Below are 25,784 nucleotides of genomic sequence, written 5' to 3'. Positions count from 1 at the left end.
GTTCCACGCGACCTGATCACAGCCGAGGTGAACGGCTAGCAAGAAGATTTGAATAAACCTTACACATGCAAAAACACGCAGCGTTAATAGTTATTTTAATCTAAATATCGGTTTTGGTAACGTAACGTTGCCAAGAAGTACTCACTTTTCTTATCGCCTCTTTATCTTGAGGCCCAATTTATTCTTAAAATATGAATTATCGCATAATTTGTTAAAGTCTCTGTTACGTTTTAATGCTTCGTTAAGGATTCAGTGATGCATTCGATGATTAAAGGGTCTGCTATAATTAGCAGGCTGTTCAATTTTCCAGTAATTTCAATAAACAAACAAAAACCAACTTGAAATCAATCAGAATGAAATAGCTTCTTGAATTTTAGTATCAATTCATGCTTAACTAATATTTGTAGTATATATATTGATCGTCTAAAAAATCTTTGATCGTCTAGGAATGCTATAATAATAAATGGAAAATTTTGCAGAATAGCAGTTAGAGAACAATCGAATGTGATCGGTTTCTTAACTTCGAAAGCGTTAATGTTTACATCGCTCGAATGTTTGCCGTGCTATTTGTAATCACGATATATTGACGAAACCGAGAACAATCGATAAAACGAATATGTGACACTTGGATTTGTATGAAATACGAAATCACGTATCGCGATACAACTGATATAGTTGTTACGACCGAAGATAAAACGACTAGTAGAAATTGAACATTTTTTATCAATGCCGGCCTTTTGAAAGCATGCGAACGCGTTACCGTGAATGTACGGGTCGGCTTCGTATTAGGAAGTTTTGTCGTTGTGTGTACACGGTGCATTGTGCATGACCCTGACCCATCTTTCATATAGACCTCATCAACGTCTTCTGAGTCGAGGTATAGTCTGATCTAGACTAACGTCGACAATATGCATTGAACGAGGATAGAGGTATGCGGCGCGGCTTACCGGAAGCGACCGGTTTCAACCGTCGTCTTGCTATTTCTAACCTGCATTTCTTTCTTAATATTGGTCGAAACACGTTTCGTTTATATATAAATCGATTTCTTTTGCTATCTTCCAGAAGATTTTATTTGATTTCTGGTCGGACATCTCAGACCATAACTGAGATAAACATAAAGGATTACCGACACGACAATTCGATAAATTTAATTACAGGCGATATATGTGATTTCTCTTATATTCAGTTATTTTATTACATTGTTACAATATGTAATTATCGTAATTACTCTATAACATAATACAATACGCATGTTGTATACGTATATACAGGGTGGTTGGTAACTGGTAGTACAAGCGGAAAGGGGGTGATTCTACGCAAAAAAAGAAGTCGCAAATATAGAACGAAAATTTTTCGTTTGAGGCTTTGTTTTCGAGAAAATCGACTTTGAATTTTCGCTCGGTACGCATGTGGTACGTTATAACGGATCACACTGTAGATCGTTGTCTCGATGGAAAAATTAAAAAAAAAAAGAGAAATTAAAAAAAAATTTTTTATTCTATATTTTCGACTTCTTTTTTCGAGTAGAATCACCCTCTTCTCGCTTGTACCACCAGTTACCAACCACCTTGTATAGTTATATTAAATTATATTTTAAATGGTTGGCCCATAAGGCTATGTGTAGAAGAGGCTATGTGCACGAAGAACAGTCAGCATATAAAGTGCATACACAGAGTTACATCTAATACGAAATCAAAGACTCACAAACGCAGCGTTGATTAAAACAGAGAATGAATATAAATAAATATAATAAATATATAATAATGAATATAATATATATAATAATAAATATAATATTCAACGTATAATAAACGAAATAAGTGAAAGTAAAAGATTTACAAAATTAATCGAGCAGGGGAACAATTTTGCAAGAGCTATCAATATATTTATTCGCATTTATGTCGGCAAAAGTATGCAAGGAATAGAAGGCCATTCGCCCTCGAGAAAAACGACGATTAGCATTAACTGTGGGTAATAATAATGATTCTAATACAGCTCGTCCGGCCTTGATTCTTCTATTCTACGAATGCTGCGTAATTTAGCGACGCAAGTGGGTTGTAGCGTTCAGCGCGTCTAACAAAATTTGTCAATCTATTAGACCGATTCTCCAGGCTCTTGCTTTTTAATTTACCAGATCAGCCGCACAATACGAACATTCTTATTGTGACGCGACCGCAACGTGATTAATACGTTTTCCTTACAATCGTCTTCGTCATTTATTAGAAAACTTTCGATTTCACGATTCCAAAAAAAGGAAAAAAGTATTAGACGTCGATGCTTCTCCGTTTAACGGACAAAACTGGTATTTTAAGATTGTATCTACGTTTGAGACGAGAAATAAAAGTATCAACTGTATTTCTGCAATTTCAAGGGAACGATGTTGAGGGATTAGAATTCTGTTGAAATAGGTTATATATAATACTGATTTACAAGTTCTGCTCTTGATTTGTCTCGTTTGTCATATGTTTGATGGGAAAGAGATCTTGTATTCGAAAGGTTATCTTAAATTACGTCAATTACTTTATTTTGATTAATCTCATAAGATTTGTCAATGCGTTAAATTTACCGAAAGAATGAATTGTGCTTTTACGACCGTTTACTTTTCCTAAATACGGTGCCAGAAAGATAGTAGTAATTAAAAGTTCTACACGTGTATCAGACAATTGTCTTATTTGTTGTTCCCATGAAATAGCCGGTAGTCGTCATTTTGCAAGAAGCTTCAACATCTGTTTTATAAATTGTGCAAGATTTAATGAGAGGCGAGTAAACAGTACTATGCACAGTGGTTCGTCGCTATGAATTTTCAATTGTTCTGTTCGCCAAACGAAGAAAACGTTCAACGAATTTCATAAGTGCTCAGCGTGTTCGTCTACATAATTGTCGTAAATCTACAATTATTTGACATCCTTTCCTAATCAAATCTAACTGGCAAAGAACATCTATGATCCACCTATGAATCGAAATAAAAACAATTTAATCACATTTCGATACTTTTTCGAGGAGTAGTTTGCAAACTTACGAAACATTAGGAAAATATAACTATCCTTATTCGTTAGATTTGAAGTTTTTATCTTATTACGAATTTCGGTGTTCGATTACATCGCTGCCTTACAAGACCCAATTAGCGCAATAGAAGGAAAAGACGAGATCAGAACGTTTTGCTCGTTTAGTGACAAGATGATACTGTGTATTAATTTATTGCCGCCTTATCGTAGATGTAAATTTTTGCCAACAAACAAAATGTCTGACATATGTTTGCAAACAAGAATACGAACGTCAGAAGAGGGATATTTCCTACAAGTCATGTCAAAATTGGTTAATAACTCTTTCGTGACTTGTACGTTTCTTTGTGTTTGAATGACATTGGCGTGATACCGTTATTCCTAACATTAGCAAGTAGGTAAGTAAAAGTGGCCGAAATATTAAACGAACCAGCTAGATATGATAGATAGCATCTGTTCGCTATGCATTACGTATTTCCTTATTTGTCAGTTAAATTTTTTTGTTTCTGTTAGTGCGCAAAGGTAACCACAAATCAGGAATATACGCTACATACATACGTTATTCGGTTACCGCAAGCAGAGACACGTGCATTCAGAATTCATAGCCGGTTGGTAATATCGTTTAATTATCTTAGTAGCCGCGATAAGAAGATTTCAATCGGTTTCGCAACGTCTTCCATTTTTCTTACTCCAAGGTTACCGAAACTGTTTGAGTTAAACATTGTTGATTACTTGTTAAACAGAAAAAGAGGATCGTCAACGAATAAAGCTTCCTGCTTGTATTTTACGTACTTCATTTTTCGATAGCCGAATTTTATATAAATCATACGGTTAAGAAATTGGATAGCAAAATCAGTCCAAATAAACCAAGTTAAGATTTCATATATTTCAAAGGGTATTAAAATAGCGAAAGATGAGCGTCGTTTTTAAATACAAAGAAAACATTCTCAGAAGAGACACAGTAACGCTTTATCGATGAAAATAATTACTGGGAACGTTAAGAACTGGTCCTGATATCGCCTCTATCGAATAATCGTTTCTATATTTAACGAAACAATGATAAATATAAAATAAACATAGTCGAATTATGAGCAGCAGAGAAAAAGACTTTCAAACTAACATCGTGAAATTTCACCGTTACCTAATACTTTAAAGAGCGATCTTTCTTTGTAGAAACGTATTCTTCATCGCGATGTAATTGTATTTTTCCGCTTTCTTTTTCCAGTGGTGTACGACCACTAATTAACGTGAATCGTATAGGTTAACGTGGAAAATCTCAAAGTATCTCGAGGTCGAAGCAACTACGACAACACGACCGCAGGCCGATCCATTCTTCGATGGAAAATTAAATTTCAGCAATTAACCGCCAGCTATTAGCGGTATAGCTGTTTGGTGTGTGCCATTAGCAATGCGCGGGAATAGACGGAAGAGTTTACCAGCCGCGTAGTGTGCGCGTGTGTGTACATCACGTCGGCTCTATTAAATCATAATGGGTTCACAATGTGAGACTCTGCTCCCGGAGGTTGACTAGAAACGAGCATAGACACCATACCCAAAGCCGAGGCTTCGTCTATCTTGCTGAGATCTGTATCTTTCGACCAAGTCCTAGTTGGGAATACCCTTTTTAAGAATGAGACATTGGAGGCAGCAGACGATGAGATAATTGGAGCGAATTTCGCTTAATGTACCTTTATATTATCATAATTGTCAATAGACATATAAGAACCGACGTTGGTACTTTTCTTTACCGGCCTATCTGTTTACCATAAAGTTTCAATTATTTCTTGGAATTAAGCTAGAAGATTTTTTTCTTATCGGTGTTCTCTAGCACATTATAGTACGTATTACATTTCGTATTATCAAATATTGTCCTCTTGTTACTTATTATTATCTTATTATTATCACGAATCGTATTATCAGCTTTTTAGTGGGTTACATCCGAAGCATTCGAGTGATTTTTATTAAAAATGAGTTTGTAGTGTTCTTTAACACTCGTGGAGACATAAATGCTGGAGACAGCGGAATAAATTAGCACTACGTTTCGCCGTTGTTTAGCGAAGTATCTTTTTTATATCTAATCGCTTAACTTTCCATTTACTACAGGGAAATTGTAACTTTACCAGTAGCGGTAAGACATCGTATCGATGAAACGTCATTGATCTTTTGCTCGTCAATATAGTGCTCTATTAGCCCACAATTTTCTTCAAGCTATTCTCTGTTTCCCATATAGTTATTCTATATAGAAAGTAATTTTCTAGTCTACATTGAGTCAGCTCCGAAGTAACTTTCATTCTTATAAGGTCGCATTATCGACATGTCTCCGCAAATATAGATTATCAAAAGTAGACTTTTCAGGATGGAGTCAAATACAAATAAATTCTTCTGATGTTTAAAGAACGGAGAGGAATACAAATAATGAAGGAAGAAAGAAGGCGTGCGCGCAAGAGAAAGGGAGTAGGCAGTAGATCAGACAGTGAGCGAGGAAATAGAGGGGAAGGAGACACGATGTGATCGCAAGAGAGGTAGAAAATGTGCCCGCTTGATAACAGCAACGCGAACCGAAGTACCATAGATGCATCACAGTTCTCCGCGTCGTGATCCTCTGTCGTCCGATCGGTTCTTCGGGGTCGAAAGTGGGGGTCCGCAGGAGATTTCGAACACGGTTTCATCTGTGTCACTCTCAGAAGACAATTTCAGTCGGAAAGGAATATCGTTCGTTTTCGGACACAACATTTACACATTTTGCAAGAACCGTGTCGTAATTGCTTCGCGAGACGAACCTGCCACTCCATAGGATTCTTATAAATATTTTACTTATCCTTTCGGTGGCGTTCCGGGTATTGGTCCAGCCATTATCCTCAATCGCTTTCGTTTCGACATAAAAATCTTTTTTATCTTACGGTAGGTGTGAGTGAATTTTGTAAGAGCTTTCATACTTTTCAATTGCCTCGTTTCGAAATTTACATCGATTGGTAATTATCGAGTTCGACGTGCAGTTTTCATGGCACATTTTTAAATTGTTCTATTCGTTTATTCCATTGAAATTCATCTCGTGTATTTATTTCTGATATTACGTATTTTTATTGCTTTTCAAATATTTGAATTAGTTTAGCCAGATTTAACCAGATTTCGCGATTTCTCTGGTGATTACCGTTAACGCTACTGAATGTTAGGAATAGTTGTAAAAAGATAATATATTAACGATATCGGTTAAAAGAAGGCAAAAATCTGCTGCAAATAAATAGACAAAGCCAAATAATTATTTTGATATGAAGATAAGGAAAGATTTGAGGAGTTACTTTTATCATTGAATGAACTTTGTTTTTATTGATTATATCTAAATTAAAACGAATATCCCCCGATTTGAAGCATATACAATGGTACAGAAAATTTGTAATTACATACGTACTTTCACATTTTCAAACGTCTGCTTCCATTAGTCATCTGTTCTTGTTATGTATCATCAAACTTCAAGACGTTTCGTATAACGTCAATATAAGATGTAACGTACATATGAAATGTCATTCTTAAGGTTTTCGTGAGTGATTAATGAAAGTGTACTCATAATCCTGTCCAAAAAAATCATTAGATTTCTAATCTGACCGCGTATATCTTCAGGTTAAAGGTCATCGACATATCTTGATCGAGTGTCAGAATCAGATCGACGCACGATCGGCTTTAACCCCGCGATACCGAAACATGGAGAACACGTGACCGTGGAAAAGTAAAACAGAAGTAGAGTGAGTAGAACGAGAAGCGCCGAGGAGCGTGTTGAAGGAAAAAAGCGATGCCAAGGGCCGCGAGAACAGCGGACGTCGATCGAAAACGTGCGATCAGCGATTGAGGTCAGAGCGATCTCGAAGCTGCAGAGTGGCTAAGTAGTCAACGCGTCGTCGACCAACATGAAAAATAACACGAGCAACCACGAGAAGAACGGGCCGGAGAGCCTGAAGTTGTTGAGGGTACCGTCCACGCCGCCGACTACCCCAACGACGCCTACCACGCCGAGTTCGAGAGGTCTCGAAGACATCTTCAGAGATTTACCCATCACCGACGAAACCTCCTGCGGGATCTGGTGTATACGGAGCCCGACCCTGCAGAGATTCGCTAATAAAAAGGCTTATGTGTTTCTGTACGGTGTGCTTGGATGTATATTCTCGGCGAGTTACGCGTATTTCAACGGTACCATTACTACCATCGAGAAAAGATTCAAGATACCTTCGAAAACGACAGGTGAGAATCGATAAACTTTGACGAAGACGAAGTAACATGGTGTGCTTCCTAACATTGCACGACTTTCAGTCATCAGCTGAAAGACTATTGTACGTAGAATACATACAAGCGTGTAAATTTTCTGATCGAGTTTAGTTTTTTACAGTTAGTAGAATGAGAATAATTCAGATCTTAGATAGGTACATTGAAAGAACTTTTTCTTTTCATTTTAATTTAAAAGCACACCTTTATATGGTAAGTTTTATGTTAAATAATCAGGTTCATATAAAGGGTAGTTATATATTTCCAAGTATCGTAATACGACATGGATGAAAACGATTTCTCTGCGATAATGCATATGATAGCGAATGATCCAATAGCTTTGAGAGATTTGCTAAACGGACAAGAAGTATGCGATGTCCTTTTTAACGTGTATCGAGTGTTTGTACTTTATATCATGAATCAATAGGAGCGAGGCAATTTAATTATTTCCACTGATCCAGAACATTAAACATGCATTTTTTTTCTAGGTCTTATCTCTGTGGGTAACGATATCTCGCAACTGTTTGTATCCGTGGTCCTGTCTTATTACGCAGGAAGGGGTCACAGGCCTCGATGGATCGCATTCGGGATTTATACTGTGAGTTTTAACGAAACAACTTGCTCGTTCACAGTCACTTAAAAACATCCTGAGTTATTTATATACATATGTACTTGATTTCTTTCTGTCTGTCTCTTTCTCTCTCTCTTCTCTCTCCCTCTCTCTCTTTCGCGAAGACCGACGAACGTAGAGAAAACTATCAACTATCGGCACACGCCCCGAAGAATGAACTAGGAGACGTCATAAACCAGCGGTTGGTCAGTTCTTAATTAAATTAGGAAGCGTTGAAATCGTAGCTCTACGCTCATTCACGCCTCTTTCCATCGTACTCTCGCCACAGTATGCTTAGCTAAGCACTCCATTCATTGGGCAGTGAAAAGGCGCTGCTGGTATGCGTGAACCAGCTCGCGTCACGTATTTTCAATAATTATGTTGAAATAATTCGCGTTTAGTTAGAAGCCAGTTTGTATCACGTCTATTTGGAGCATTCAGAATTCTGCTTGGTTGTATTACGCATAATTAATATTTTCGGAAGTATGAAAATATGACGTTACTATGCTAAATAACGTGGAATAACAACGTGTTCGTATCAGTGACATTTCGCTCGATGTTTAGGTAACTGAAAGAACTTCTCAGTTGCATCGTTTAGAAAAATTATTTATTGCTTTTTCTCCTTCTTCTTTTCTTATTTTAGTCTATTTCTTTTCATATTGATTTGTAAACTATTATCAGTAGAAACATTTTTAAACTCAAGATAAATTTATATATCGACATATTACGTGAAAAAAGGTATATAATAAACCAGAGTGACATATAAAAGTCTGGGGATCAATTTCTATCGACATAGTTTCAGTCAAGAATTGCTTGCGCATGGTAAAAAGGTATCTTTACACTCTGCTTACTCTGCACTAATCGAATTCCATGAAACATCGATTTTTTAAGAACCAATGACCCTTAAGAAATTAATAAATCATTATCGAATATTTGATTTTCTAATGTAACAATATAGAATAAATAGAAAATTAAATCTAACAAAAGTTATGCTTCATTTTTTTATGTATACGTAAAACTGAATAATGTTAATAGGATAAAAATTCATAGACCTTATAACATTTATTTGTAGCTGTTTTTCATAAATTAATTATTAAATGATGATTAATTCATATTCTAATTGTTTGAGATTGTTTTTGAGTCCTTCAGCATCTTTCGTTACGTCTTTTCGATGAATTAATTACTCAACGTTTATCTCGCATAAGACAGTCGAATACGCGATGAATTATTGTCAGAGCAATCGTTAGATAACGTCACGGTAACAGTAACGGTAAACATGACTTGTAGACAATCGTGTCTAACGATCGTGGATATAACAATTTCATGAAGTGCATGGCATTTTCCAGGCTGATTTTATTTAAGGTATTCACTCAAACTACCAAAGCAATACGTTTCATGATAACCAGCAATCACAAAAAATATGCAATATAAATCTTCAGAATCTTCATTTTATTTGATCTTCATATTGCACTGAATCATTGTCAACCAAAGATATCGTGTCTAGATACCTTTATCACGTTTACAATTTTTAATAAATTGACACTCTCGCCAATATACTATACACCCACGTAATTTACAGGGTTTCAGTATGGTGGAATATAATGAAAATTGTGCTATTTCTTTTCGCAAATTCGAATTATGCCTATTTTTCGAATACAAAGGCAGGTTTATCATTCAGAATTAGCTTAAAAGATTTGAGTGTTAACAGTAGCGTACCTTGGTATTGGTTAACAGTATTTTACTTTGGCTCATTGTCGATCGAATCGTATCTACTTTTCTGTCATTAGAAAATTTCTTAAATTTGAGGAAAATATGAAAGTGTCGTCATTGATATGCATGACTTCTCTTTTCAATCGCATGTTAAGGACTTTTTTAAAATATTGAAAATCTTCTTTTTTTCGATTGAAACTAAAGCGAGACCGAAACTTGAAAAATGCGCACATTACAGTAGGCTCAAATAACGGTTGAAACGTCGGATAATTTAGTCTTGTTTCTTGAGTAGATAGCATTTAATCGATTAATTAGGGAAAGTTTGGAAATGAACGTTTTTCAAGATTTTTTAAAACTACTATCTCTGTACTTACGACTATCAACAGCACAAAGTGAAAAAATAATAATTGGCTTGATATGGAATAAATACAGAAAAGGAAAAGATATAAATTTCACTTATTTCTAAGTATGGTAGTTATGACACTGAAAAATGTAACTTTGTTACGAAAGACGTAATAACACGTCAGCAGTTATTAGTGTGTCAAACATTGGTCATCGATAATATTCATATTTTAATATCGTAATTAAACTAATGCGAACAACTTATGAAACAAACGAATTATTCCTATTGTAGGAAGCAATAAAAAAATTTACTTGCTTTGTTCTTTAGGTAGTTCTCTTTTGCTGTTTAACGATGCTGCCGCATTTCTTATATGGTCCCGGAGAAGACGCTCTTCTGCTCACGAAAGAATACGGAGCGAAACCGCAAGCTGAAAACTCGAGTCATATACCTGATAAATACCGGAAGTTTTTATGTTTCGGGAAGGAGAGTCGAGAGAATGAATGCGACGATGACGATGGAAATTTCGCGCCTCAAGTGTTGCTGTTTATAGCACAGCTAGTATCAGGAGTTGGTGGCTCACTTTATTATACTTTAGGAGTATCCTACATGGACGATAATATACAAAAGTCAAAGACGCCAGCTCTAATCAGCTTTTCGTACTTCTTGAGAATGTTGGGGCCGGCCATTGGTTATGGTCTAGCTTCGTTTGCCCTCAAATTCTACATCAGCCCTACATTAACGCCTACGATTACAACACAGGATCCAAGGTACGCTAAATAATTCATAAAACAGATGGGTAGTTCGATTTTTTTTCCAATGAAAAATAACATCGTTAGAAAATCGAGTGACAGAGTAACAAAATCACTAAAAGTTAAATTTCAGAATATCAAATTAAAATTACAAATAACAAATGGCTTACGTTTACAACTGAAATCATAATTTTCTGCCATTTTTGATAGAACAATGTTGTACGATTATTATTTTAAATTATATTATTATTATAAAAAAGCCGATGTATCAGTAAAACGAATGAGAAACGGAATATTAAGTGACCATAAAGCTACATAAACGGATGATACTTCTAAGAATTGGAAATTATTATTAAGCATGTTCTCAAAATTTTGGTTACACCATTAGAATACTCAGTTTATTATATAACTATAAATTAAAACTTTCCTTTATATATTTTTAAAGATATATATGAATCTCTCTCATTTATTACAACAAAATATCAATAAGGAATTCTATCATACTTAACGCGTTAATTGTCATGGAAGTCATTCATCAGTCAGATCAGGAACGATCGGCGAGATCAAGAAATCAATTATAGTTATCTAAATCAAATATCCATAAAGTTTTGAATACCTTTGATGTTACGATAACAGTATAAAGTGATAGATGCACCATGAAGTTCTTAAATAATTTGATTGTTTATAATAAAATACGTTACCACCGGATCATATAAAAAGCATATAATTCGTGCGCAAAATAAATTTGATAGCAGTATTTACACTGCTAGTTAAGTTTTCTATTAGTATATCTATATTTTCTATTAATAAGATGAACTTATTGATGCTTGAACGTTAATAGGTGGCTAGGTGCCTGGTGGCTGGGTTGGATTATCCTAGCGTTCCTTCTTTTCGTCTTCGCAAGCATCATCGCGCTTTTCCCCAAAACGCTGCCCAGAGCTGCAGCCCGTAAAGCATTAGCGTTGGAACGAAACAAATCGGCAAGCAATATAAAAGACGACGAGGAACCAGAGTTACCCGCCTCTATCGCGGACATGTTGAGGACGTTCAAGCGGCTGCTAACGAACACTACCTTAATGTGTAACAACCTAGCAACTGTCTTCTACTTTATGGGATACATGCCTTACTGGATTTTTATGCCGAAATATATTGAAACACAGTACAAACAATCCGCTTCCGTTTCCTCGTTAATTACTGGAACAGTCGGTTTGGTCTTCAGTGCTTTTGGAATTCTTCTGTCCGGTTTAATCATCTCCAAGTATAAACCCAAGGCCAGATATTTAGCCGCGTGGAACGTGATGGTTGGCGCTATATCGGTTGTAGGGATGATCTCTTACGCGTTCCTTGGCTGTTCCGCCAACGACAATCAAATTACAGTTCAACCGGATGGCGCCCTGAAGACTCTACTACCGTGTAACGAACAATGTCATTGCGATTACGTTACTTACAATCCTGTTTGCTCGGAACATGGGAAAACCTTTATTTCAGCTTGTCACGCTGGATGTCGCAATATGAAGGTTCGATATCGCATTTTTTCTAAATTTAAATTAATACCTTTTTTATCGAAGTATTGAAACTATTTCTAAACTAACGCTTTTACTGCATCATCTATTTTATTTTCTACGATTTTGTTTAAAAGTCCAAGTCGCGGATATTATTTAAGGACAAAAGGGAAAAACGAGGAACGTGATAAAATAGTTTTGCTTCGAAAGTTCATCCGTAAAGGAACAAGATTTAATGAATTTAACTATATCCTTTACAGTATGAGGTTTATGCTTCTATTCGGTGTCAGAAAAATGATCGACAAAGAAATAATTGTTATATATTACATTAATTTGTCTGTCAGTCGAACATTGCAAGTTTCTATTATTATAAAAACAAGGTCAGTTATTTCGATATCGAGATACAATAGGACCTTGATTTTCGATTCGAATCGGACGTTCGATTATCCAAACCACATCGGTCAGTAGAGAAAAGCGAATATATGTATATTCTAAATATGCCTGTTTAATGTCGAGAACAGAATGTAGTGTACACGATGACAATGCCAATAGAGTACATGAAATTACAGCAGGTAGTATGAAATATAATAATATATTTGATATATTATTATATTAATATATAATTATTAATATATATTATTATATTAATATATATTATATATTATATAATATATTAATATATTTGAACGATACACTGGACAGATTGAAAAATATAATTAACGAAGAAATCATTGAAAGAGTTAAAGGAGGATTTAATAATAGCGAAATAGCAATGAAACAGATGATGTTTTTGTAAAGGATATTCAACATATTCACACATTCAAAAATATCCATAGCAACATAGACAGGTATTACATGATATGAAAGATAAGAGGAAAGTAATCCTGTGGAATTACTTATTTAAAAGAAAAAAGAAAAATTGAAAACATTCTCCGTTTTCCCCTAATCTTCTAATTCGAATAACGTTTAAATACTCAGCTCGTAATAAACGTTTGTATTTGAATAAGACGATTAAAAGAAAAAGAAAATTATAACTTAGACGCGTATTTTAATTTCAAATTTTAATAATTTATTAATTTTGTAAATGCATAATCGTTACATTTCTATCCAATTATTTCTAGATGCAGGCTAATGGTAGTAAGATGTACACGGAGTGTAGCTGTATCAAACCAAAATTCGCACGTTTGCCATTTTTGTTTGCAAACAATAATTTTACGTATACAACAGAGGATCCGCTTGAGACTCCAGAACCTGATGGGTCAGCTCCTTTAGGCACCGCGGTACCGGGAGCCTGTCCCGTGGATTGTATGCATAAATTTTACGTCTTTCTGGCTGTGGTTTGTCTGCTCAAGTTCAGTGGCGCGACTGGAAGGGCGTCGAACTTCTTAGTTTCCGTTAGGTGCGTCGATGAGAAGGATAAAACAGTGGCTATGGGCTTTGGATTAATGATTATGAGCTTATTTGCGTTCATACCATCTCCCATCTTGTTTGGATTTATTTTAGGTAAGACACGTTATTTAAAGAGAATAGAAGTTTTTTCTCTATACCATATGGCGTTTCGATTGGTTTCGACTGAACATTGTCAGTACGTTCTATAAATATAAGTAGATGTTATCGAATTTTACTAAATTTACTATAGCTAATAGAATTTTAGAACGTAATATTTAATTTATCGAATATTATTTTTATGGTAGATTAAAAGTGTATGATATAAATTGCATTAGAACTTATATTTAATGCGAGAGAGTTTGATATAAATATATCTACCGTATATGATAAAGTTTTACGGTATGATATGGATATTAAATATTTACATAAACATAGACCATTAGGTGCCTGTTTTTGGTGCCTTCAAAAGATTATAATAAATGTGTAAAAGAGAGGGAACGATATTTTTGTTTCCAACAGCACTTAATTTTACAATGTTAGACTTTTAAAAATACTAACTTTCGTACGAAGATGTATGTATTGATCCCCTGTGACGATAATATGATGTGAAGATTTTTACTGTTATAATTTTTTAATGTGGTTTCAGAAAAGAAAAATACTTCTAGAATAATTTCTTATTATTTAGCCTCACAGAACATATTGGCAATCATTGTTGAAAATGAACTAGGATAGCCGACATACAGAAAGTACAATAGTAAAGTATATAAAACAGGTTGTGACAAACGAAATAACACAAATTCAAATTGTCATGTAAGAGATGGAAAATTTATTTTAATGAATGAAAAATTTAGACTATATTATTCAAAGTGATGTTCAATCTGTAACATTAGGAAATAATCTGTATTTAATCACAAGAAATCAAATATTTATTTACATATACATTGAATATTTCCGTTTTCTGTTTAACGTGTGTCTGTCTTTTATTCGACTAAAGATTGGCTAAATATTTCTCCTTACATATTTGCCCACAGATAAAACGTGTCTTGTTTGGGGAAAAACATGTTCAGGTACAGGAAATTGTTGGCTCTATAACGGGGAAACGTTGAGATATCTACTGAACTTTACAGCAGCCAGTAAGTTTGTTGTTCGATTCGTTTTGGAAATGTTAACTCAGACTTAGCAAATATTTCACTTCCAAAATAATAAAATCATATATCAAAACAATTTCGTGCGCCTTTTTGCATTTACGCTCGTTATCGAAATGCCTTTAATTCTTTTATTGCACTTATGAATAAATGGAAAAGTAAATGGAAAATATGGTATTATTGTGAAAATGCCAAAAATCGCACGAATTTTATTTTGTATCAAATATCGCTTGAAATTTCGATTTATGCTACATAATATTCTACCTTTAGAATAATAATAATCCGTCTCGCAAGATAAGTTCGTTAGCATTATGATATTTTTCTTCTTAGCGTTCGTAACGATCGGTACGTTGTTTGACGTGGGTGTCTGGTATTTCGTGAAAGACGTAAAAATCTTCGACGAGGAGATCGAGCTGAAAGACATAGCCGAAGAATCGGGAGAGACACTTTGAAACTGAGCCACCAACGATCGAGCTAGATCGCTTCGTTTCAAGGAAATGTGGAGTTAAGGTTGAGGGGCGAAGTCATTCGTGAAGAGAAAAAAAAAGACGGGAGCGTTGGAAAAAAGGAGAGCCGACGAATAAAGACTTTACAAGTACCTTAAGCAACTTTTTGGATATTTAAACGCTCGTAGTACCTCAGGTAGAACTTACTGTTGACTAGTTCACTCGTGAGGCATAGTATTTGAAGAAGAAAATGAATTTCATTTTTTACTGTCCCCGTTTTATTACCACAATTAATAATAGTTTTCATCGCTTATGAGAAGCCTGACATCCTCCTATGAGATACAAACAGCGTAAGAAAATACGAATGTAAAGAGGCTCACCAATAACAGTACGAGACTTTCGAATTAGTCATAAACCTGCGTTTCGTGTACAAAATATAGTCTAAAGATAAAACTTTCAATCCATTGGTGAAAGGAGGTTTTTTTTTAATTTTTAATCGAATAGCGTAGCGTAATGTATCGTGTTTCTTCAACTCAATGAAGCGTTGCCATGTTTTAGAATAATATTAAGATGAAAATCTGTTCGAATACGATCATTATATATATACATATATTTTTTACTCGAAGCAAACTAATTTACGTAACATAAACTCGAACGCAAAAGTTGAGGAGTTATTGAAATTATATCGTATTAATATCGAGGTTCGATTGGTTGCAAATAATCTGTCAATTGACTTTTTTAAATCGTTAAAGAAGAAGGAAATTAATAAAAGTACATAGTATGAAAACATTCAGGTATATTTAATTTTTATTTGCAGCACAACTCGGAAGAATGTCACTTAATAAAGATACAGTGTTATGTGGAATTCTGTTGTCGTAAACAATCCCTGTTAAAAATGAAATTGATATCATTAACAATAGAAAAAAGCAATAAATTAGGGGATTTCAATTTGAAATAGAAACTTATTATTTTGAAATTTTTATTTTAATAGTATATACACATGTTTCAATAAAACAATTTTATCTACACCAATCTGTATTTAAAACAACCCGACTTACTATTTGTAAGGATGATTCTTTATTTTTGAAATTCGAAAGAGATACTATATACCTATATATACCTACTTTCTAATTAACGAATTAAAATGGTACATTTATTTGCACAATTACAGTTCAAAATTTGGTGATTGATTTTCATTTTTGTTTGATTTACGCGATTGTATAAACCATTCAAGAACAAATAAATGAGACGAACAAGTTAATTAATAACATATTTGAATAATTTCGTAATAAATATATAAAAGATTTTAACAGATATATATATATTGAACGTTGTAGTATTCGTATTTTATACATAGATATATCAAAGAATAACAATTTGAGTCAAAATTTTTATTATATTTTTGTTGAGTCACATTTTTAATACATAACCAGTGTATAAAACAGTTTATTAAGGTAAGTTAGGTATATTCTGCCTGAAATACATAAAATTAAATAAAAATGGACATATTATACAGTGTTTATATAAAAATATTTCTAAATAAAGAAATTACTATAATTTTAGATATTATTATTAATTATATGAATATATATGAAATGCATCGTCATATATATGAACAATTTAATTTTTCCGATTACTCTTTAATTTTATTTTAATTCGTTCGTCGTTGGCAGTGTTATATAAAATTAATTGTGGTCATACAGTCTTTCTTGATACGTATCGGTGATTAGTTATGTCAATTTGTTTTTTTTTTTTTAATATGAAATAGATGTGTTACATGAACATAAATCTAGAATATTTATTTTCTAACAGATTCTAATGAAGTACGAAATTCATCTAATATTTTTAGACGAAGAAAACCTGTACTTAATATATTTCATAAATTTGTTATCGACTTTCAATAATCTTGATCATTTCGCTTGATAGTAGATATAAATTTCCACTCGAGTACTAGAAAATCCAATACCACAGAAGAATTAAACTAAAAATAAAGTAACGATACTTTTAGGATAACTGACCGTATGTTATCTTAACCGCTCCACTTTTTTTCGCCGATTCATTATCAGTGGAAATAGATCGAGTTAATTATGTTTGAGTTCTACAGCTAAACACTGTAATTTTCATTGTACTCTAAACATTAATAATCAATCGATTTAATTGAATTGGAATTTTATGGAAATTCTGATTGCTATATTTTTTTCCTATAAATCTTTTTATAGTATAGATATAGTCTGTAGATCGCTAATATTCTTCTACTGAAAATTTTTACCAAATTCAAACTATTGTCAATCACCTGTAAATTTGTACTTTCTATATCTGTTTTGGTCAGTCGTGGTTATAATGGTGTTGTATAGCGAACTGTTTTCATTCCTTCGATATAGATAATTACCAATAAAAAAATATAAGTTGCATATTTTTCTAAATATCCGAAAATTACTCCTTTGTTAATGTTATTTAAAAACTTGATCACTTGTTTGGTGTTCAAGACAGTTTTAAAAAATTAGATATGATTGAACTTTAGCACTAGTTTATGTTTATACAATATAATAGGAAAAATATATTCTTTTCCTAAAAAAATATACTTTCATGCTAATAAATAATACTGACCTTGCAAAATTTGGAAAGCAAGTTTGGGAAAAATTTATATTTTATCTTTGCACGTCGCATTATACTTCCACCTTCTAATAGAAGGAGATACTTTATACATTTTTATATTATTCTTAAGTTACATCTTTTTCTTTAAATGCAAAGAATTTAGTCTTCAAAAGTCATAAAAAAACGTATTTTTATGATATTAATAATTTTTTGAGCATTTTTCTGAAATTTCAGGCAAAATTATTTGCTTAAAACTATCTTTGATATACAAAATACTCTCTTTAATTCTTATTTACCTGTACTTAGAAGTATTTTAATTAATTTACTTATATTCCTTCTATTCTACAAAGATTCAATTAGTTATATGTTACTTTACGAAACTACAATTCAGCGAAACAAATTTTTTGCAACATATGATTTCATAACATATGATTTCATTAAGATTAAAGAACTTACTTTTACGTGGTAGCTCACGCTTTAACGGTTTATGAATAATTGTGCGTATTATAGAATTAAGATTCGACAGATAAAGAAAACTAGCCAAAAGTGTTAAATAAATAAAGTGTCTTTATAGATTTTCGTATAAAATTTCAAAATAGAGAACTGATATGTAACATAGTTGTACATTAGAGATCAGTGCGCAGTGTTCCTAGACTGCCCTTACTAGATGCTTTTGTGCTAAGGCTTTCGCGGGATTCGGATCGATTTGCAGGAATCTTACCATCCGTTAAGCTGCCGAACCCTGATGAATATTGACTCCTCGAGAGAGGTCTTTTCGGTGCCATAGCTACTAGCGGGATCCCTATTTTACTTTCCATGTGAGTTCCGTTTTCACTTGATCTGAAGGACTCTTCGCCTTCTTCGGTTTGCTGTTCAGCGTTTAGTTCATATCGATCAATAAGTGATTTTACACCTTTCGCGGAAGCACGCGAAACAGGAACATTTACTATTGGTATACCAACTTCGTTGAAATCTCCCTTCTTCTGTACCTCAACGTCTTGCCTCTTTCTCGAAAATTTGAAACTGCTGGTTTCCGAAGAACCATCTATGTGTTTCGCTTGTCTCGGATCCCCGTAGTTATCCGGATTAGGAAATTCACGTCTAAAGAGCGAGCTTTTCGCGGAAGAGCTGCGATCGCTGGTATAAACAGAATCGTAGTCCTTCCCCATAATACGCTTCCGCGATCTTGGCTCCACGCTGCTTAAATCACTTTCTACATCGGAATCGAGATTCAACGGCTTGTATGCTATCCTTGGACTCGATTTTTTTTTGCTTTCTTCGTCGCTAGAACTTAACTCGTCCTCCGACTGTAAGTTTCGAATCATTGACTTTCGATTTTGCGTCGTTTGATTCAGCGATGATTTTGAGTCCGTTCGACGATCCCCAGGACCGATGGGACCATATTTCAGAGTTGTTTCCTCACTCTTGTCTTCCTCTTCTTCCTCATTCTTCTTTGACAGACTTTCATTTAGGGACCTCGTTGATATATTCAATTCCTCGTTCGCGATATCTACTCGAACTGGCGTGTCATCTAAAAAAGGATGGTTTTAATTTAATCGTTTCACTTCTTAGTAAAGATAAAAGCTGCATCAATACGACATTTCATTTACGATTTTTCTAACACTGCGGTTATGAAAGGGATGCCAAGCATTTAATTAATATTCTTTCTTTTCGCTATTATTTTTTTCTTCACTGGGGTCTTTGAAATTTACGAAGTTCACGATAATATATTTTTAGACTTATGACAAACTAATCAGTCGTTGAAATTCTTCTTGCATTTCTGATTTTCGTAACATGCTTCTATGTTTATTACTTCCAAAAGTGTTTATGCATTATTTCACGGCTTGTCTAATTGTTTAATTACGACACGATACAAATATCGTTACATACGAAAGATCAGATAACATTGTATCGATGAAATTTAAATAAAATTACATATACGAAGAAAAATTCCGTTCCGTAATATTTAATCATAATATGTAAGAGCTTTAGAATATTTTTCTGAACAATCATGGCTTCAAGTTAAATACATCTTGAATTATAATAGATTTGCGTTAAATGGTAGTTGTTCTTAACATCAGTTGAAAGTTTTTCTAAGTTTAATTATTAAATTATTAGATTATTAATTATTAAATACTTGAGAAGGCTGATGTTCTACAAATCACGGTTGCCAATGTACTTACTATCATGGTCAGGCTTAGTTGGTTCCTCTTGTTGACTAGTCGCAACGTCAGGATTGCGCATCAATTTTCTCAGTTCAGTCGCTGCTGCTGGTTCTTCGTCTTTCTGAATATAAAGCTCCAAGTCTCTGCAGAAGAACCACACTAGGGTTTTCAATATGACAGACAGAACTAATAGTGAACCTGTCATGTAGCACAGATAGTTGCCAAGTTTCAAGCCATCATGGAGATGGCACACAGATCTTTGAGTTCCCCAATGTCGGCACGTTAGATTTGCAATCACATCGTAAAGAATTTTTCCGGGAATATTCGCAAGTATAGCCAAGCACGACATCCACAAGCCTATGCTGATGGCCTTGTCCTGCGTGTTGACTGATCTCAAGATTATCAATATATCTCCCACGAAAGTTGATGCAACTAATATGCACGTCAACAGACTTCCGGACTAAAGGAGAGAAAACTATCATTGACTAAATTATAATCGTTGCTACGTAACTATGTTAAAGAGATAAATTTATGAAATCCTAGGGTTTCGAAATTTAGAAAATTAAAAATTGTAATTTAGAAAAAGAGATGAACAAAAAAAAAAACGAGAGAAATTGGAAAGATATATAACATTTCAAGGAATAGCAAGATACTTGCCTCGAAAAGTATCCAATTATTTTGACATCTAGTAGAAGTGCAAGGTCCATCGATCACTTCCACTTCCATTCCTATCTCTTCTTCTATGCAGCTGCAACCACTGTAAATTGTTACGCCATTTATAAATTTGGAAGAAGTGCATCCAGCGTGACAAGGACTATAAAAGACAAAGGTGCCTTTGTTATCGCAGACTGGACGAAAATCAGCGTCATACGAACAGCCGCAATTTCTGTTACAATACTTCAACAGGACGAGACTAAAAAAAAATATGTACTGAATAATAATAACTAAAATGATTATTGAATTTTCTATTCCATTTGCTGTTGATGTACTTACGATCCGTTTCTAGTGGTACCAACAATAGGCTTTTTCTCACAAGTTGAGGCAGACAATGAGAAAATAATTACAGATGCTAAAAGTACGACGATGATACTGTAACCAATGATACACTTAGCACCAGGTTTCGCCTTCGAAATAACTAGGCCAGAAACGATCACGATCAAGGCGACTAGAATAGGTTTCAAGATATCTGAAAATAGGTAATACATTAACTTAGTCATACGTTATACGACATTGTTATATCTCAAAATTGTATCTCAAAATTATACTGAGATGTAATTCGTATCCTACTTAATATTAATCTTGACGAAGCTGGATCCTCGAAGCCGAGTAACATCCCACTTGGCTTCGGTACGTGAAATCTTGATTGCGCAATGAGATTTTCAAAACTAATAAAATGCACAATCGCCATAACATAAAGACTACAAGAAACGACTTGGCAAATCAAAGTTTTATTAATGAACAGTCTACCGACCGATGGCCAGAAATTGGAATTACCAGCTTTTCGGCTAATCAATCTGCGAGATGTTCGATTTTGATTGTTGGAACTATGTAATAACGAGGCAGCAGCTTTTTCGACAACCTAATGGAAGAAATATCGCTTTATAGATACGTGTTTAGTATCATTAAACAGGCAAAAATAATTAGATAATCACCTCAGATGGTAGCATTTGAGGGAACCACGAAAGAAGCAAACCAGGAACTATGAGTAGTATCGTTAGAATTGGTAACCCTAACCACCATGCGCCGATTTGTTCTCTGTAGGACTTTATCAAGCTCAAAGTCACTGCGTCGACTCTGTATGAATAAAAATTTTCACAAAGCATTGAATATATATTTTGCGTAAGTTATATCAGTATTTTAAATTTTGATTTATTAAAAAATAATTTTGGATATCGTTATTCTGGCTTTTATCAGAACATTGGTGCTCAATAACTTTCAATATTTTTTTTAGAATATCATATATGCAGAACTTTACAGTGGTATCTGCCTTTAAAAGGTTATAAAATAATCGAATTTGCGTAAATTACAATGAAACATAAGTAATACATTTCATTTATAATTTTTATTCGAATGAATTTTCGTTAATTCTATGAACATTTGAAGTCGTTATTTCTTTCTAATTGAATGTTAGTTTGCTATTTATAGAATTTTAAATAAGGCACATTATATATATTTCTGATATATATATATATATATATATATATATATATATATATATATATATAATTAGAAATTTAGCTCACCTGAGACAAATCCACGCCAGGATAGATCCTAGAAGAATGCCGAAAATCTTCGCAGAAATGAGAACACCAATGAAAGCAGCTATGTGTTTTTTCTTTGTATTATCGTCTAAATAGGATATACCCAACGCAAAGTACGCAATGTTCGCAATACCAGATATAATTTGTACAACGAAGATCATTGAAAATGTGAAATAACAGGGCTGACTCTCTTTTGCAACAATCCTAGAAGAAGCGTCGAAACACAGATCTCGACTATCATCTGTAAAATGATATGTTAAAAGTTGTACTTCTCTTCTTTCATTATGTAATACATCAATATTCTATTACTAGGTGTAAATTATAATTTATAATCACGACAAGAGGAACAGATTTAGAAAAATTGTGTTTCCATCGAAACTTCAATGCTTCTTATTCTATTAACTGATACGAGAAATTAATCGTATTTGTAAATGTATAAGAAAATGAATTTATTCACGAATACATAATGATCTATTGATAATGATCGAATAAGAAATGTATTATTAATATGTATTATTCACCTGCGTATATCGACATATGTGTCATGTTTTCGGTTTCTTCGATAACTTTGGTCTGATGCGTCAGATGAGGAATTATCATAATAAAATACGAAATGCTTTGCAAAAGAACTATACCGCCAATCCATGCAGCTCTGTGAATTCTATCACCCCAATATGCAACGACTACTCCAAGAAGGAAAGGTGTCAAATCAGATATTATAAGTACCCATTCTGCAACATTCAAGGATAGTAATTAGTGATTATCGTTGATCTCCAAATTTCTGTCTTAACGTTCGTACTAAAAATACTTTTGAAACTTTATTTCACAGAATTGTGGTATAATATATAAAAGCCGATAAAAATCTTCGTCATAGTTACGAATAGACCCCGGATTTATATGCATTTACAGTGAATTTAGTGGAACAAAAATGCACAGAATGCACAAGATATAAAATATATAAAATATTCAAAATTGTGTACTCTTTGTAATGTCTAAGAAATGAATCTCGGCTTAGGTTCTATTTCTTTAATTATGTTTAGAAACATATGAATTTGAACAAATATTTGAAATCTAGTGGCGAAAAGCATTTGTACGATGATAGGAATTTTAGGAATACATGCCCATTACATAAGGATCAAATTGAAATCTTCTTCCGATCGTAGGTCCTGCTATGAAAAGATACGCGTAAGCAGCGGCTTGAATCAAGCCAACCCATGAGAGTAAGCCAACGAAAAGTCGGCGAGTTGCAAATTTTGCTAATTTCGGACATGGTAGTAGTCCACAACCGCAATCTATCGACTGATTCGGTATCGGATTAGCTGGACCAGCAAGGCCACCCTCCACTTCTGATCGCATCACTTCTTGAAGATGTATAGCCATTCCTTTAAAATAAGATCAACTGATAAAGTATTTGCGGTGTTCTTACGTTTCTTTTGTTTACATTATAAATAAAGTTGGTCACGCTACATAAGGAAAATATACATATATTTATTACTGAATTTTTAAATCTCCGCTAATGTTGAAATACCACTTTTAATTTTCCTTGCAAACACGTACGATAACATGTTTGTGTTAATATTCTTTCAAAATAGATAGATATTAAATTTATCGACTGAATATAACAAATATAATAAATATCTACATTGTACTCTGCTAGCAGAATTAAAATGTTTCATACTTCAGTAGGTTTTGAAGACTATTAAAGCAATATTGAATTACATACTCCACAACTTTGTAATATAATAAATGTTAAACAAAAGTAATACAACAAGTAATTCTAAGCGTAAAAACATGACAATATTTCGTTCGTATTTCGTCATTTTTGATGGGTTAATGATTAATTCTGCTATTACCTACATATATATATGTGTGTGTGTGTAACACCAGTTGTAATTCAATTAGCAATGTATTTCACGTGTCTAGCGATTTATGTGTCACGATGAATCACCTGGTGACGTCTCTTAGAACTCGTAGTTTAATTTTTACTGAGATTCTCTGTACCGGAGAATCGTCGTATTCGGCATAATCAGCATTTTACATATAAATTATTTATCGTTTACGACGCGTATATCAAAAACTAGTTCAGTTTTATTGACCATTTCAGTAGCCTTTGTTAACTTACTTTTGTGAGAAGTCGATCGATCAACAACTTCTATTTTTACGCACTGATGAACACGCCGATGTCTGTATCGATGTAACCACGAAAACTCGATGTGCAATCACATGTTGGCATCAATCACAACTGGGTTTCGAGTCGTTTTATCACGTTCGATTGCACGGTTTGTTTCGTTTCACGAAAACGGGTTAATAAAGCGCAAACCTACTAACGTGAGACCAGAGGCGAGGCACTTTTAGTCGACGCACGTTATCTTGTTACAGATACGCTGCTCAGATATCTTTCGATAAAGGTAGAGTGTAATATACGCATGTGCTACAATAGGAGACGGTAATACTCGTACCTCGAGTCAGACAGGAAAAATATTTATGAGATGCGTATGTCGATCGCCGGTTAAGTGATAATCCATAAACTCAATATTTAAATGCGTGAACGATGTAGGTAATAGATAAAAATCTTATCGACGAAAATCTTTATCTGCACAATTACGAGCTCGCACGTATAATATTTAGTAGTCTTATTACATGATTGGAGAAATTTCATCGTGAAATATCATTGATTGATTGAGCAATTTTCTGACAAATTAACGATGAATCGTACGTAATTCTTCGATAATCACGTTACTTATAACGTGGATTTAGTTTCTGATTGAAATTAAACGGATTAAGTAGGTTGTTTTTTTCATATTTTTCATCTTATTTTAATTAGAATTATTTTTCAATTAATCGTGCAAGGGAAAAGCGTGCAGATCAAATAGATGCTTCAGAATACAAATATATCCGAATTTGATTTTATTTCCTTAACCATAATTATTATATCAAATGGTATAAATCATTGCAAACTTCGTACGTTTTGGCAACATGTCTTCAATTTTTTTACATAACATGTGTCTCACTGCGAATAATTTGATATCTCGCTGGTAATAATCACGGTTTACAGATATTTATATCCTAAAGCATATGTTTTACTTGCCTAGTTCTTAGAACAAATGATAACTCTGCGAATTAAAGATAACATAGTTATCAGCTCTTAAGATTATTAAAGAATTTAGAAATTACAAGACCTTCTTCGATACATCAATCAACAGAAAGGATTAAGGAAAGTGAACTTTAAATACAAACAATTTATATAGTTTTTTTTATATAGGTAGATTAATATATGCCGAAATAAAAAGATGGCTCATAATAAAGGTCAATACACATTGCTACATCTAATTCCTTTACGTTATTTACAGACACATACAACTTTTCATTATTGGAAAGTTTGAAATTAATTCATTTCTTCGGATGAATATATTAACATAAACTTGCATATTTAAAATGGCATAAAAATGAACGAACGTTTAATTAATCACCGAAACCCTACAATATCTGGAATTCTTGGGACATTAAGGATATCAACGCCATCAATTCCGGTGTTTGTGGTGCCTGGGAACGAAAAATCTATGTTATAGAACGTATTCGTTCAATTTGGTATTCCGGGTTGCCTGAAACAGCG

The 25,784-nt window shown here is 33.6% G+C and overlaps 2 protein-coding genes across 2 annotated transcripts; one reads left to right on the top strand and one right to left on the bottom strand.

The window, feature by feature from the left end:
* The first annotated feature begins 5,557 nt into the window (after nt 1-5,557).
* Nucleotides 5,558-16,178, top strand: Oatp58Dc (Organic anion transporting polypeptide 58Dc). Its single transcript, XM_033341834.2, has 8 exons — nt 5,558-5,903; nt 6,621-7,235; nt 7,745-7,854; nt 10,247-10,686; nt 11,510-12,185; nt 13,292-13,673; nt 14,591-14,692; nt 15,035-16,178. Exons 2-8 carry the CDS (start codon nt 6,905-6,907, stop codon nt 15,154-15,156), a joined length of 2,163 nt encoding a protein of 720 aa, XP_033197725.1. The 5' UTR covers nt 5,558-5,903; nt 6,621-6,904; the 3' UTR covers nt 15,157-16,178.
* A 348-nt stretch (nt 16,179-16,526) lies between these two features.
* Nucleotides 16,527-24,485, bottom strand: LOC117160798 (Organic anion transporting polypeptide 33Eb). Its single transcript, XM_033341821.2, has 10 exons — nt 24,294-24,485; nt 23,293-23,553; nt 22,693-22,902; nt 22,154-22,412; nt 21,563-21,704; nt 21,198-21,489; nt 20,904-21,096; nt 20,568-20,823; nt 19,929-20,370; nt 16,527-19,276 (listed from the first exon to the last, which is right to left on the bottom strand). The coding sequence occupies exons 2-10, from the start codon at nt 23,549-23,551 to the stop codon at nt 18,372-18,374; spliced, it is 2,958 nt and encodes a 985-aa protein (XP_033197712.2). The 5' UTR covers nt 23,552-23,553; nt 24,294-24,485; the 3' UTR covers nt 16,527-18,371.
* Nucleotides 24,486-25,784: the final 1,299 nt, after the last annotated feature.

This window comes from Bombus vancouverensis, chromosome 5 (assembly GCF_051014615.1).
Source record: "Bombus vancouverensis nearcticus chromosome 5, iyBomVanc1_principal, whole genome shotgun sequence".
NCBI classification, from domain to species: domain Eukaryota; kingdom Metazoa; phylum Arthropoda; class Insecta; order Hymenoptera; family Apidae; genus Bombus; species Bombus vancouverensis.
This window is presented reverse-complemented; position numbering and strand designations above follow the sequence as displayed.

Coding starts and splice junctions, on each gene's coding strand:
- Oatp58Dc (XM_033341834.2), top strand. CDS start 6,905: ATGAAAAATAACACGAGCAACCACGAGAAGAACGGGCCGGAGAGCCTG. Junction 7,236..7,744: donor GATACCTTCGAAAACGACAG/GTGAGAATCGAT, acceptor TTTTTTTTCTAG/GTCTTATCTCTGTGGGTAAC. Junction 7,855..10,246: donor TCGCATTCGGGATTTATACT/GTGAGTTTTAAC, acceptor TTTGTTCTTTAG/GTAGTTCTCTTTTGCTGTTT.
- LOC117160798 (XM_033341821.2), bottom strand. CDS start 23,551: ATGGCTATACATCTTCAAGAAGTGATGCGATCAGAAGTGGAGGGTGGC. Junction 20,371..20,567: donor ATAATTGGATACTTTTCGAG/GCAAGTATCTTG, acceptor TCTCTCCTTTAG/TCCGGAAGTCTGTTGACGTG. Junction 19,277..19,928: donor AACTAAGCCTGACCATGATA/GTAAGTACATTG, acceptor ATCCTTTTTTAG/ATGACACGCCAGTTCGAGTA.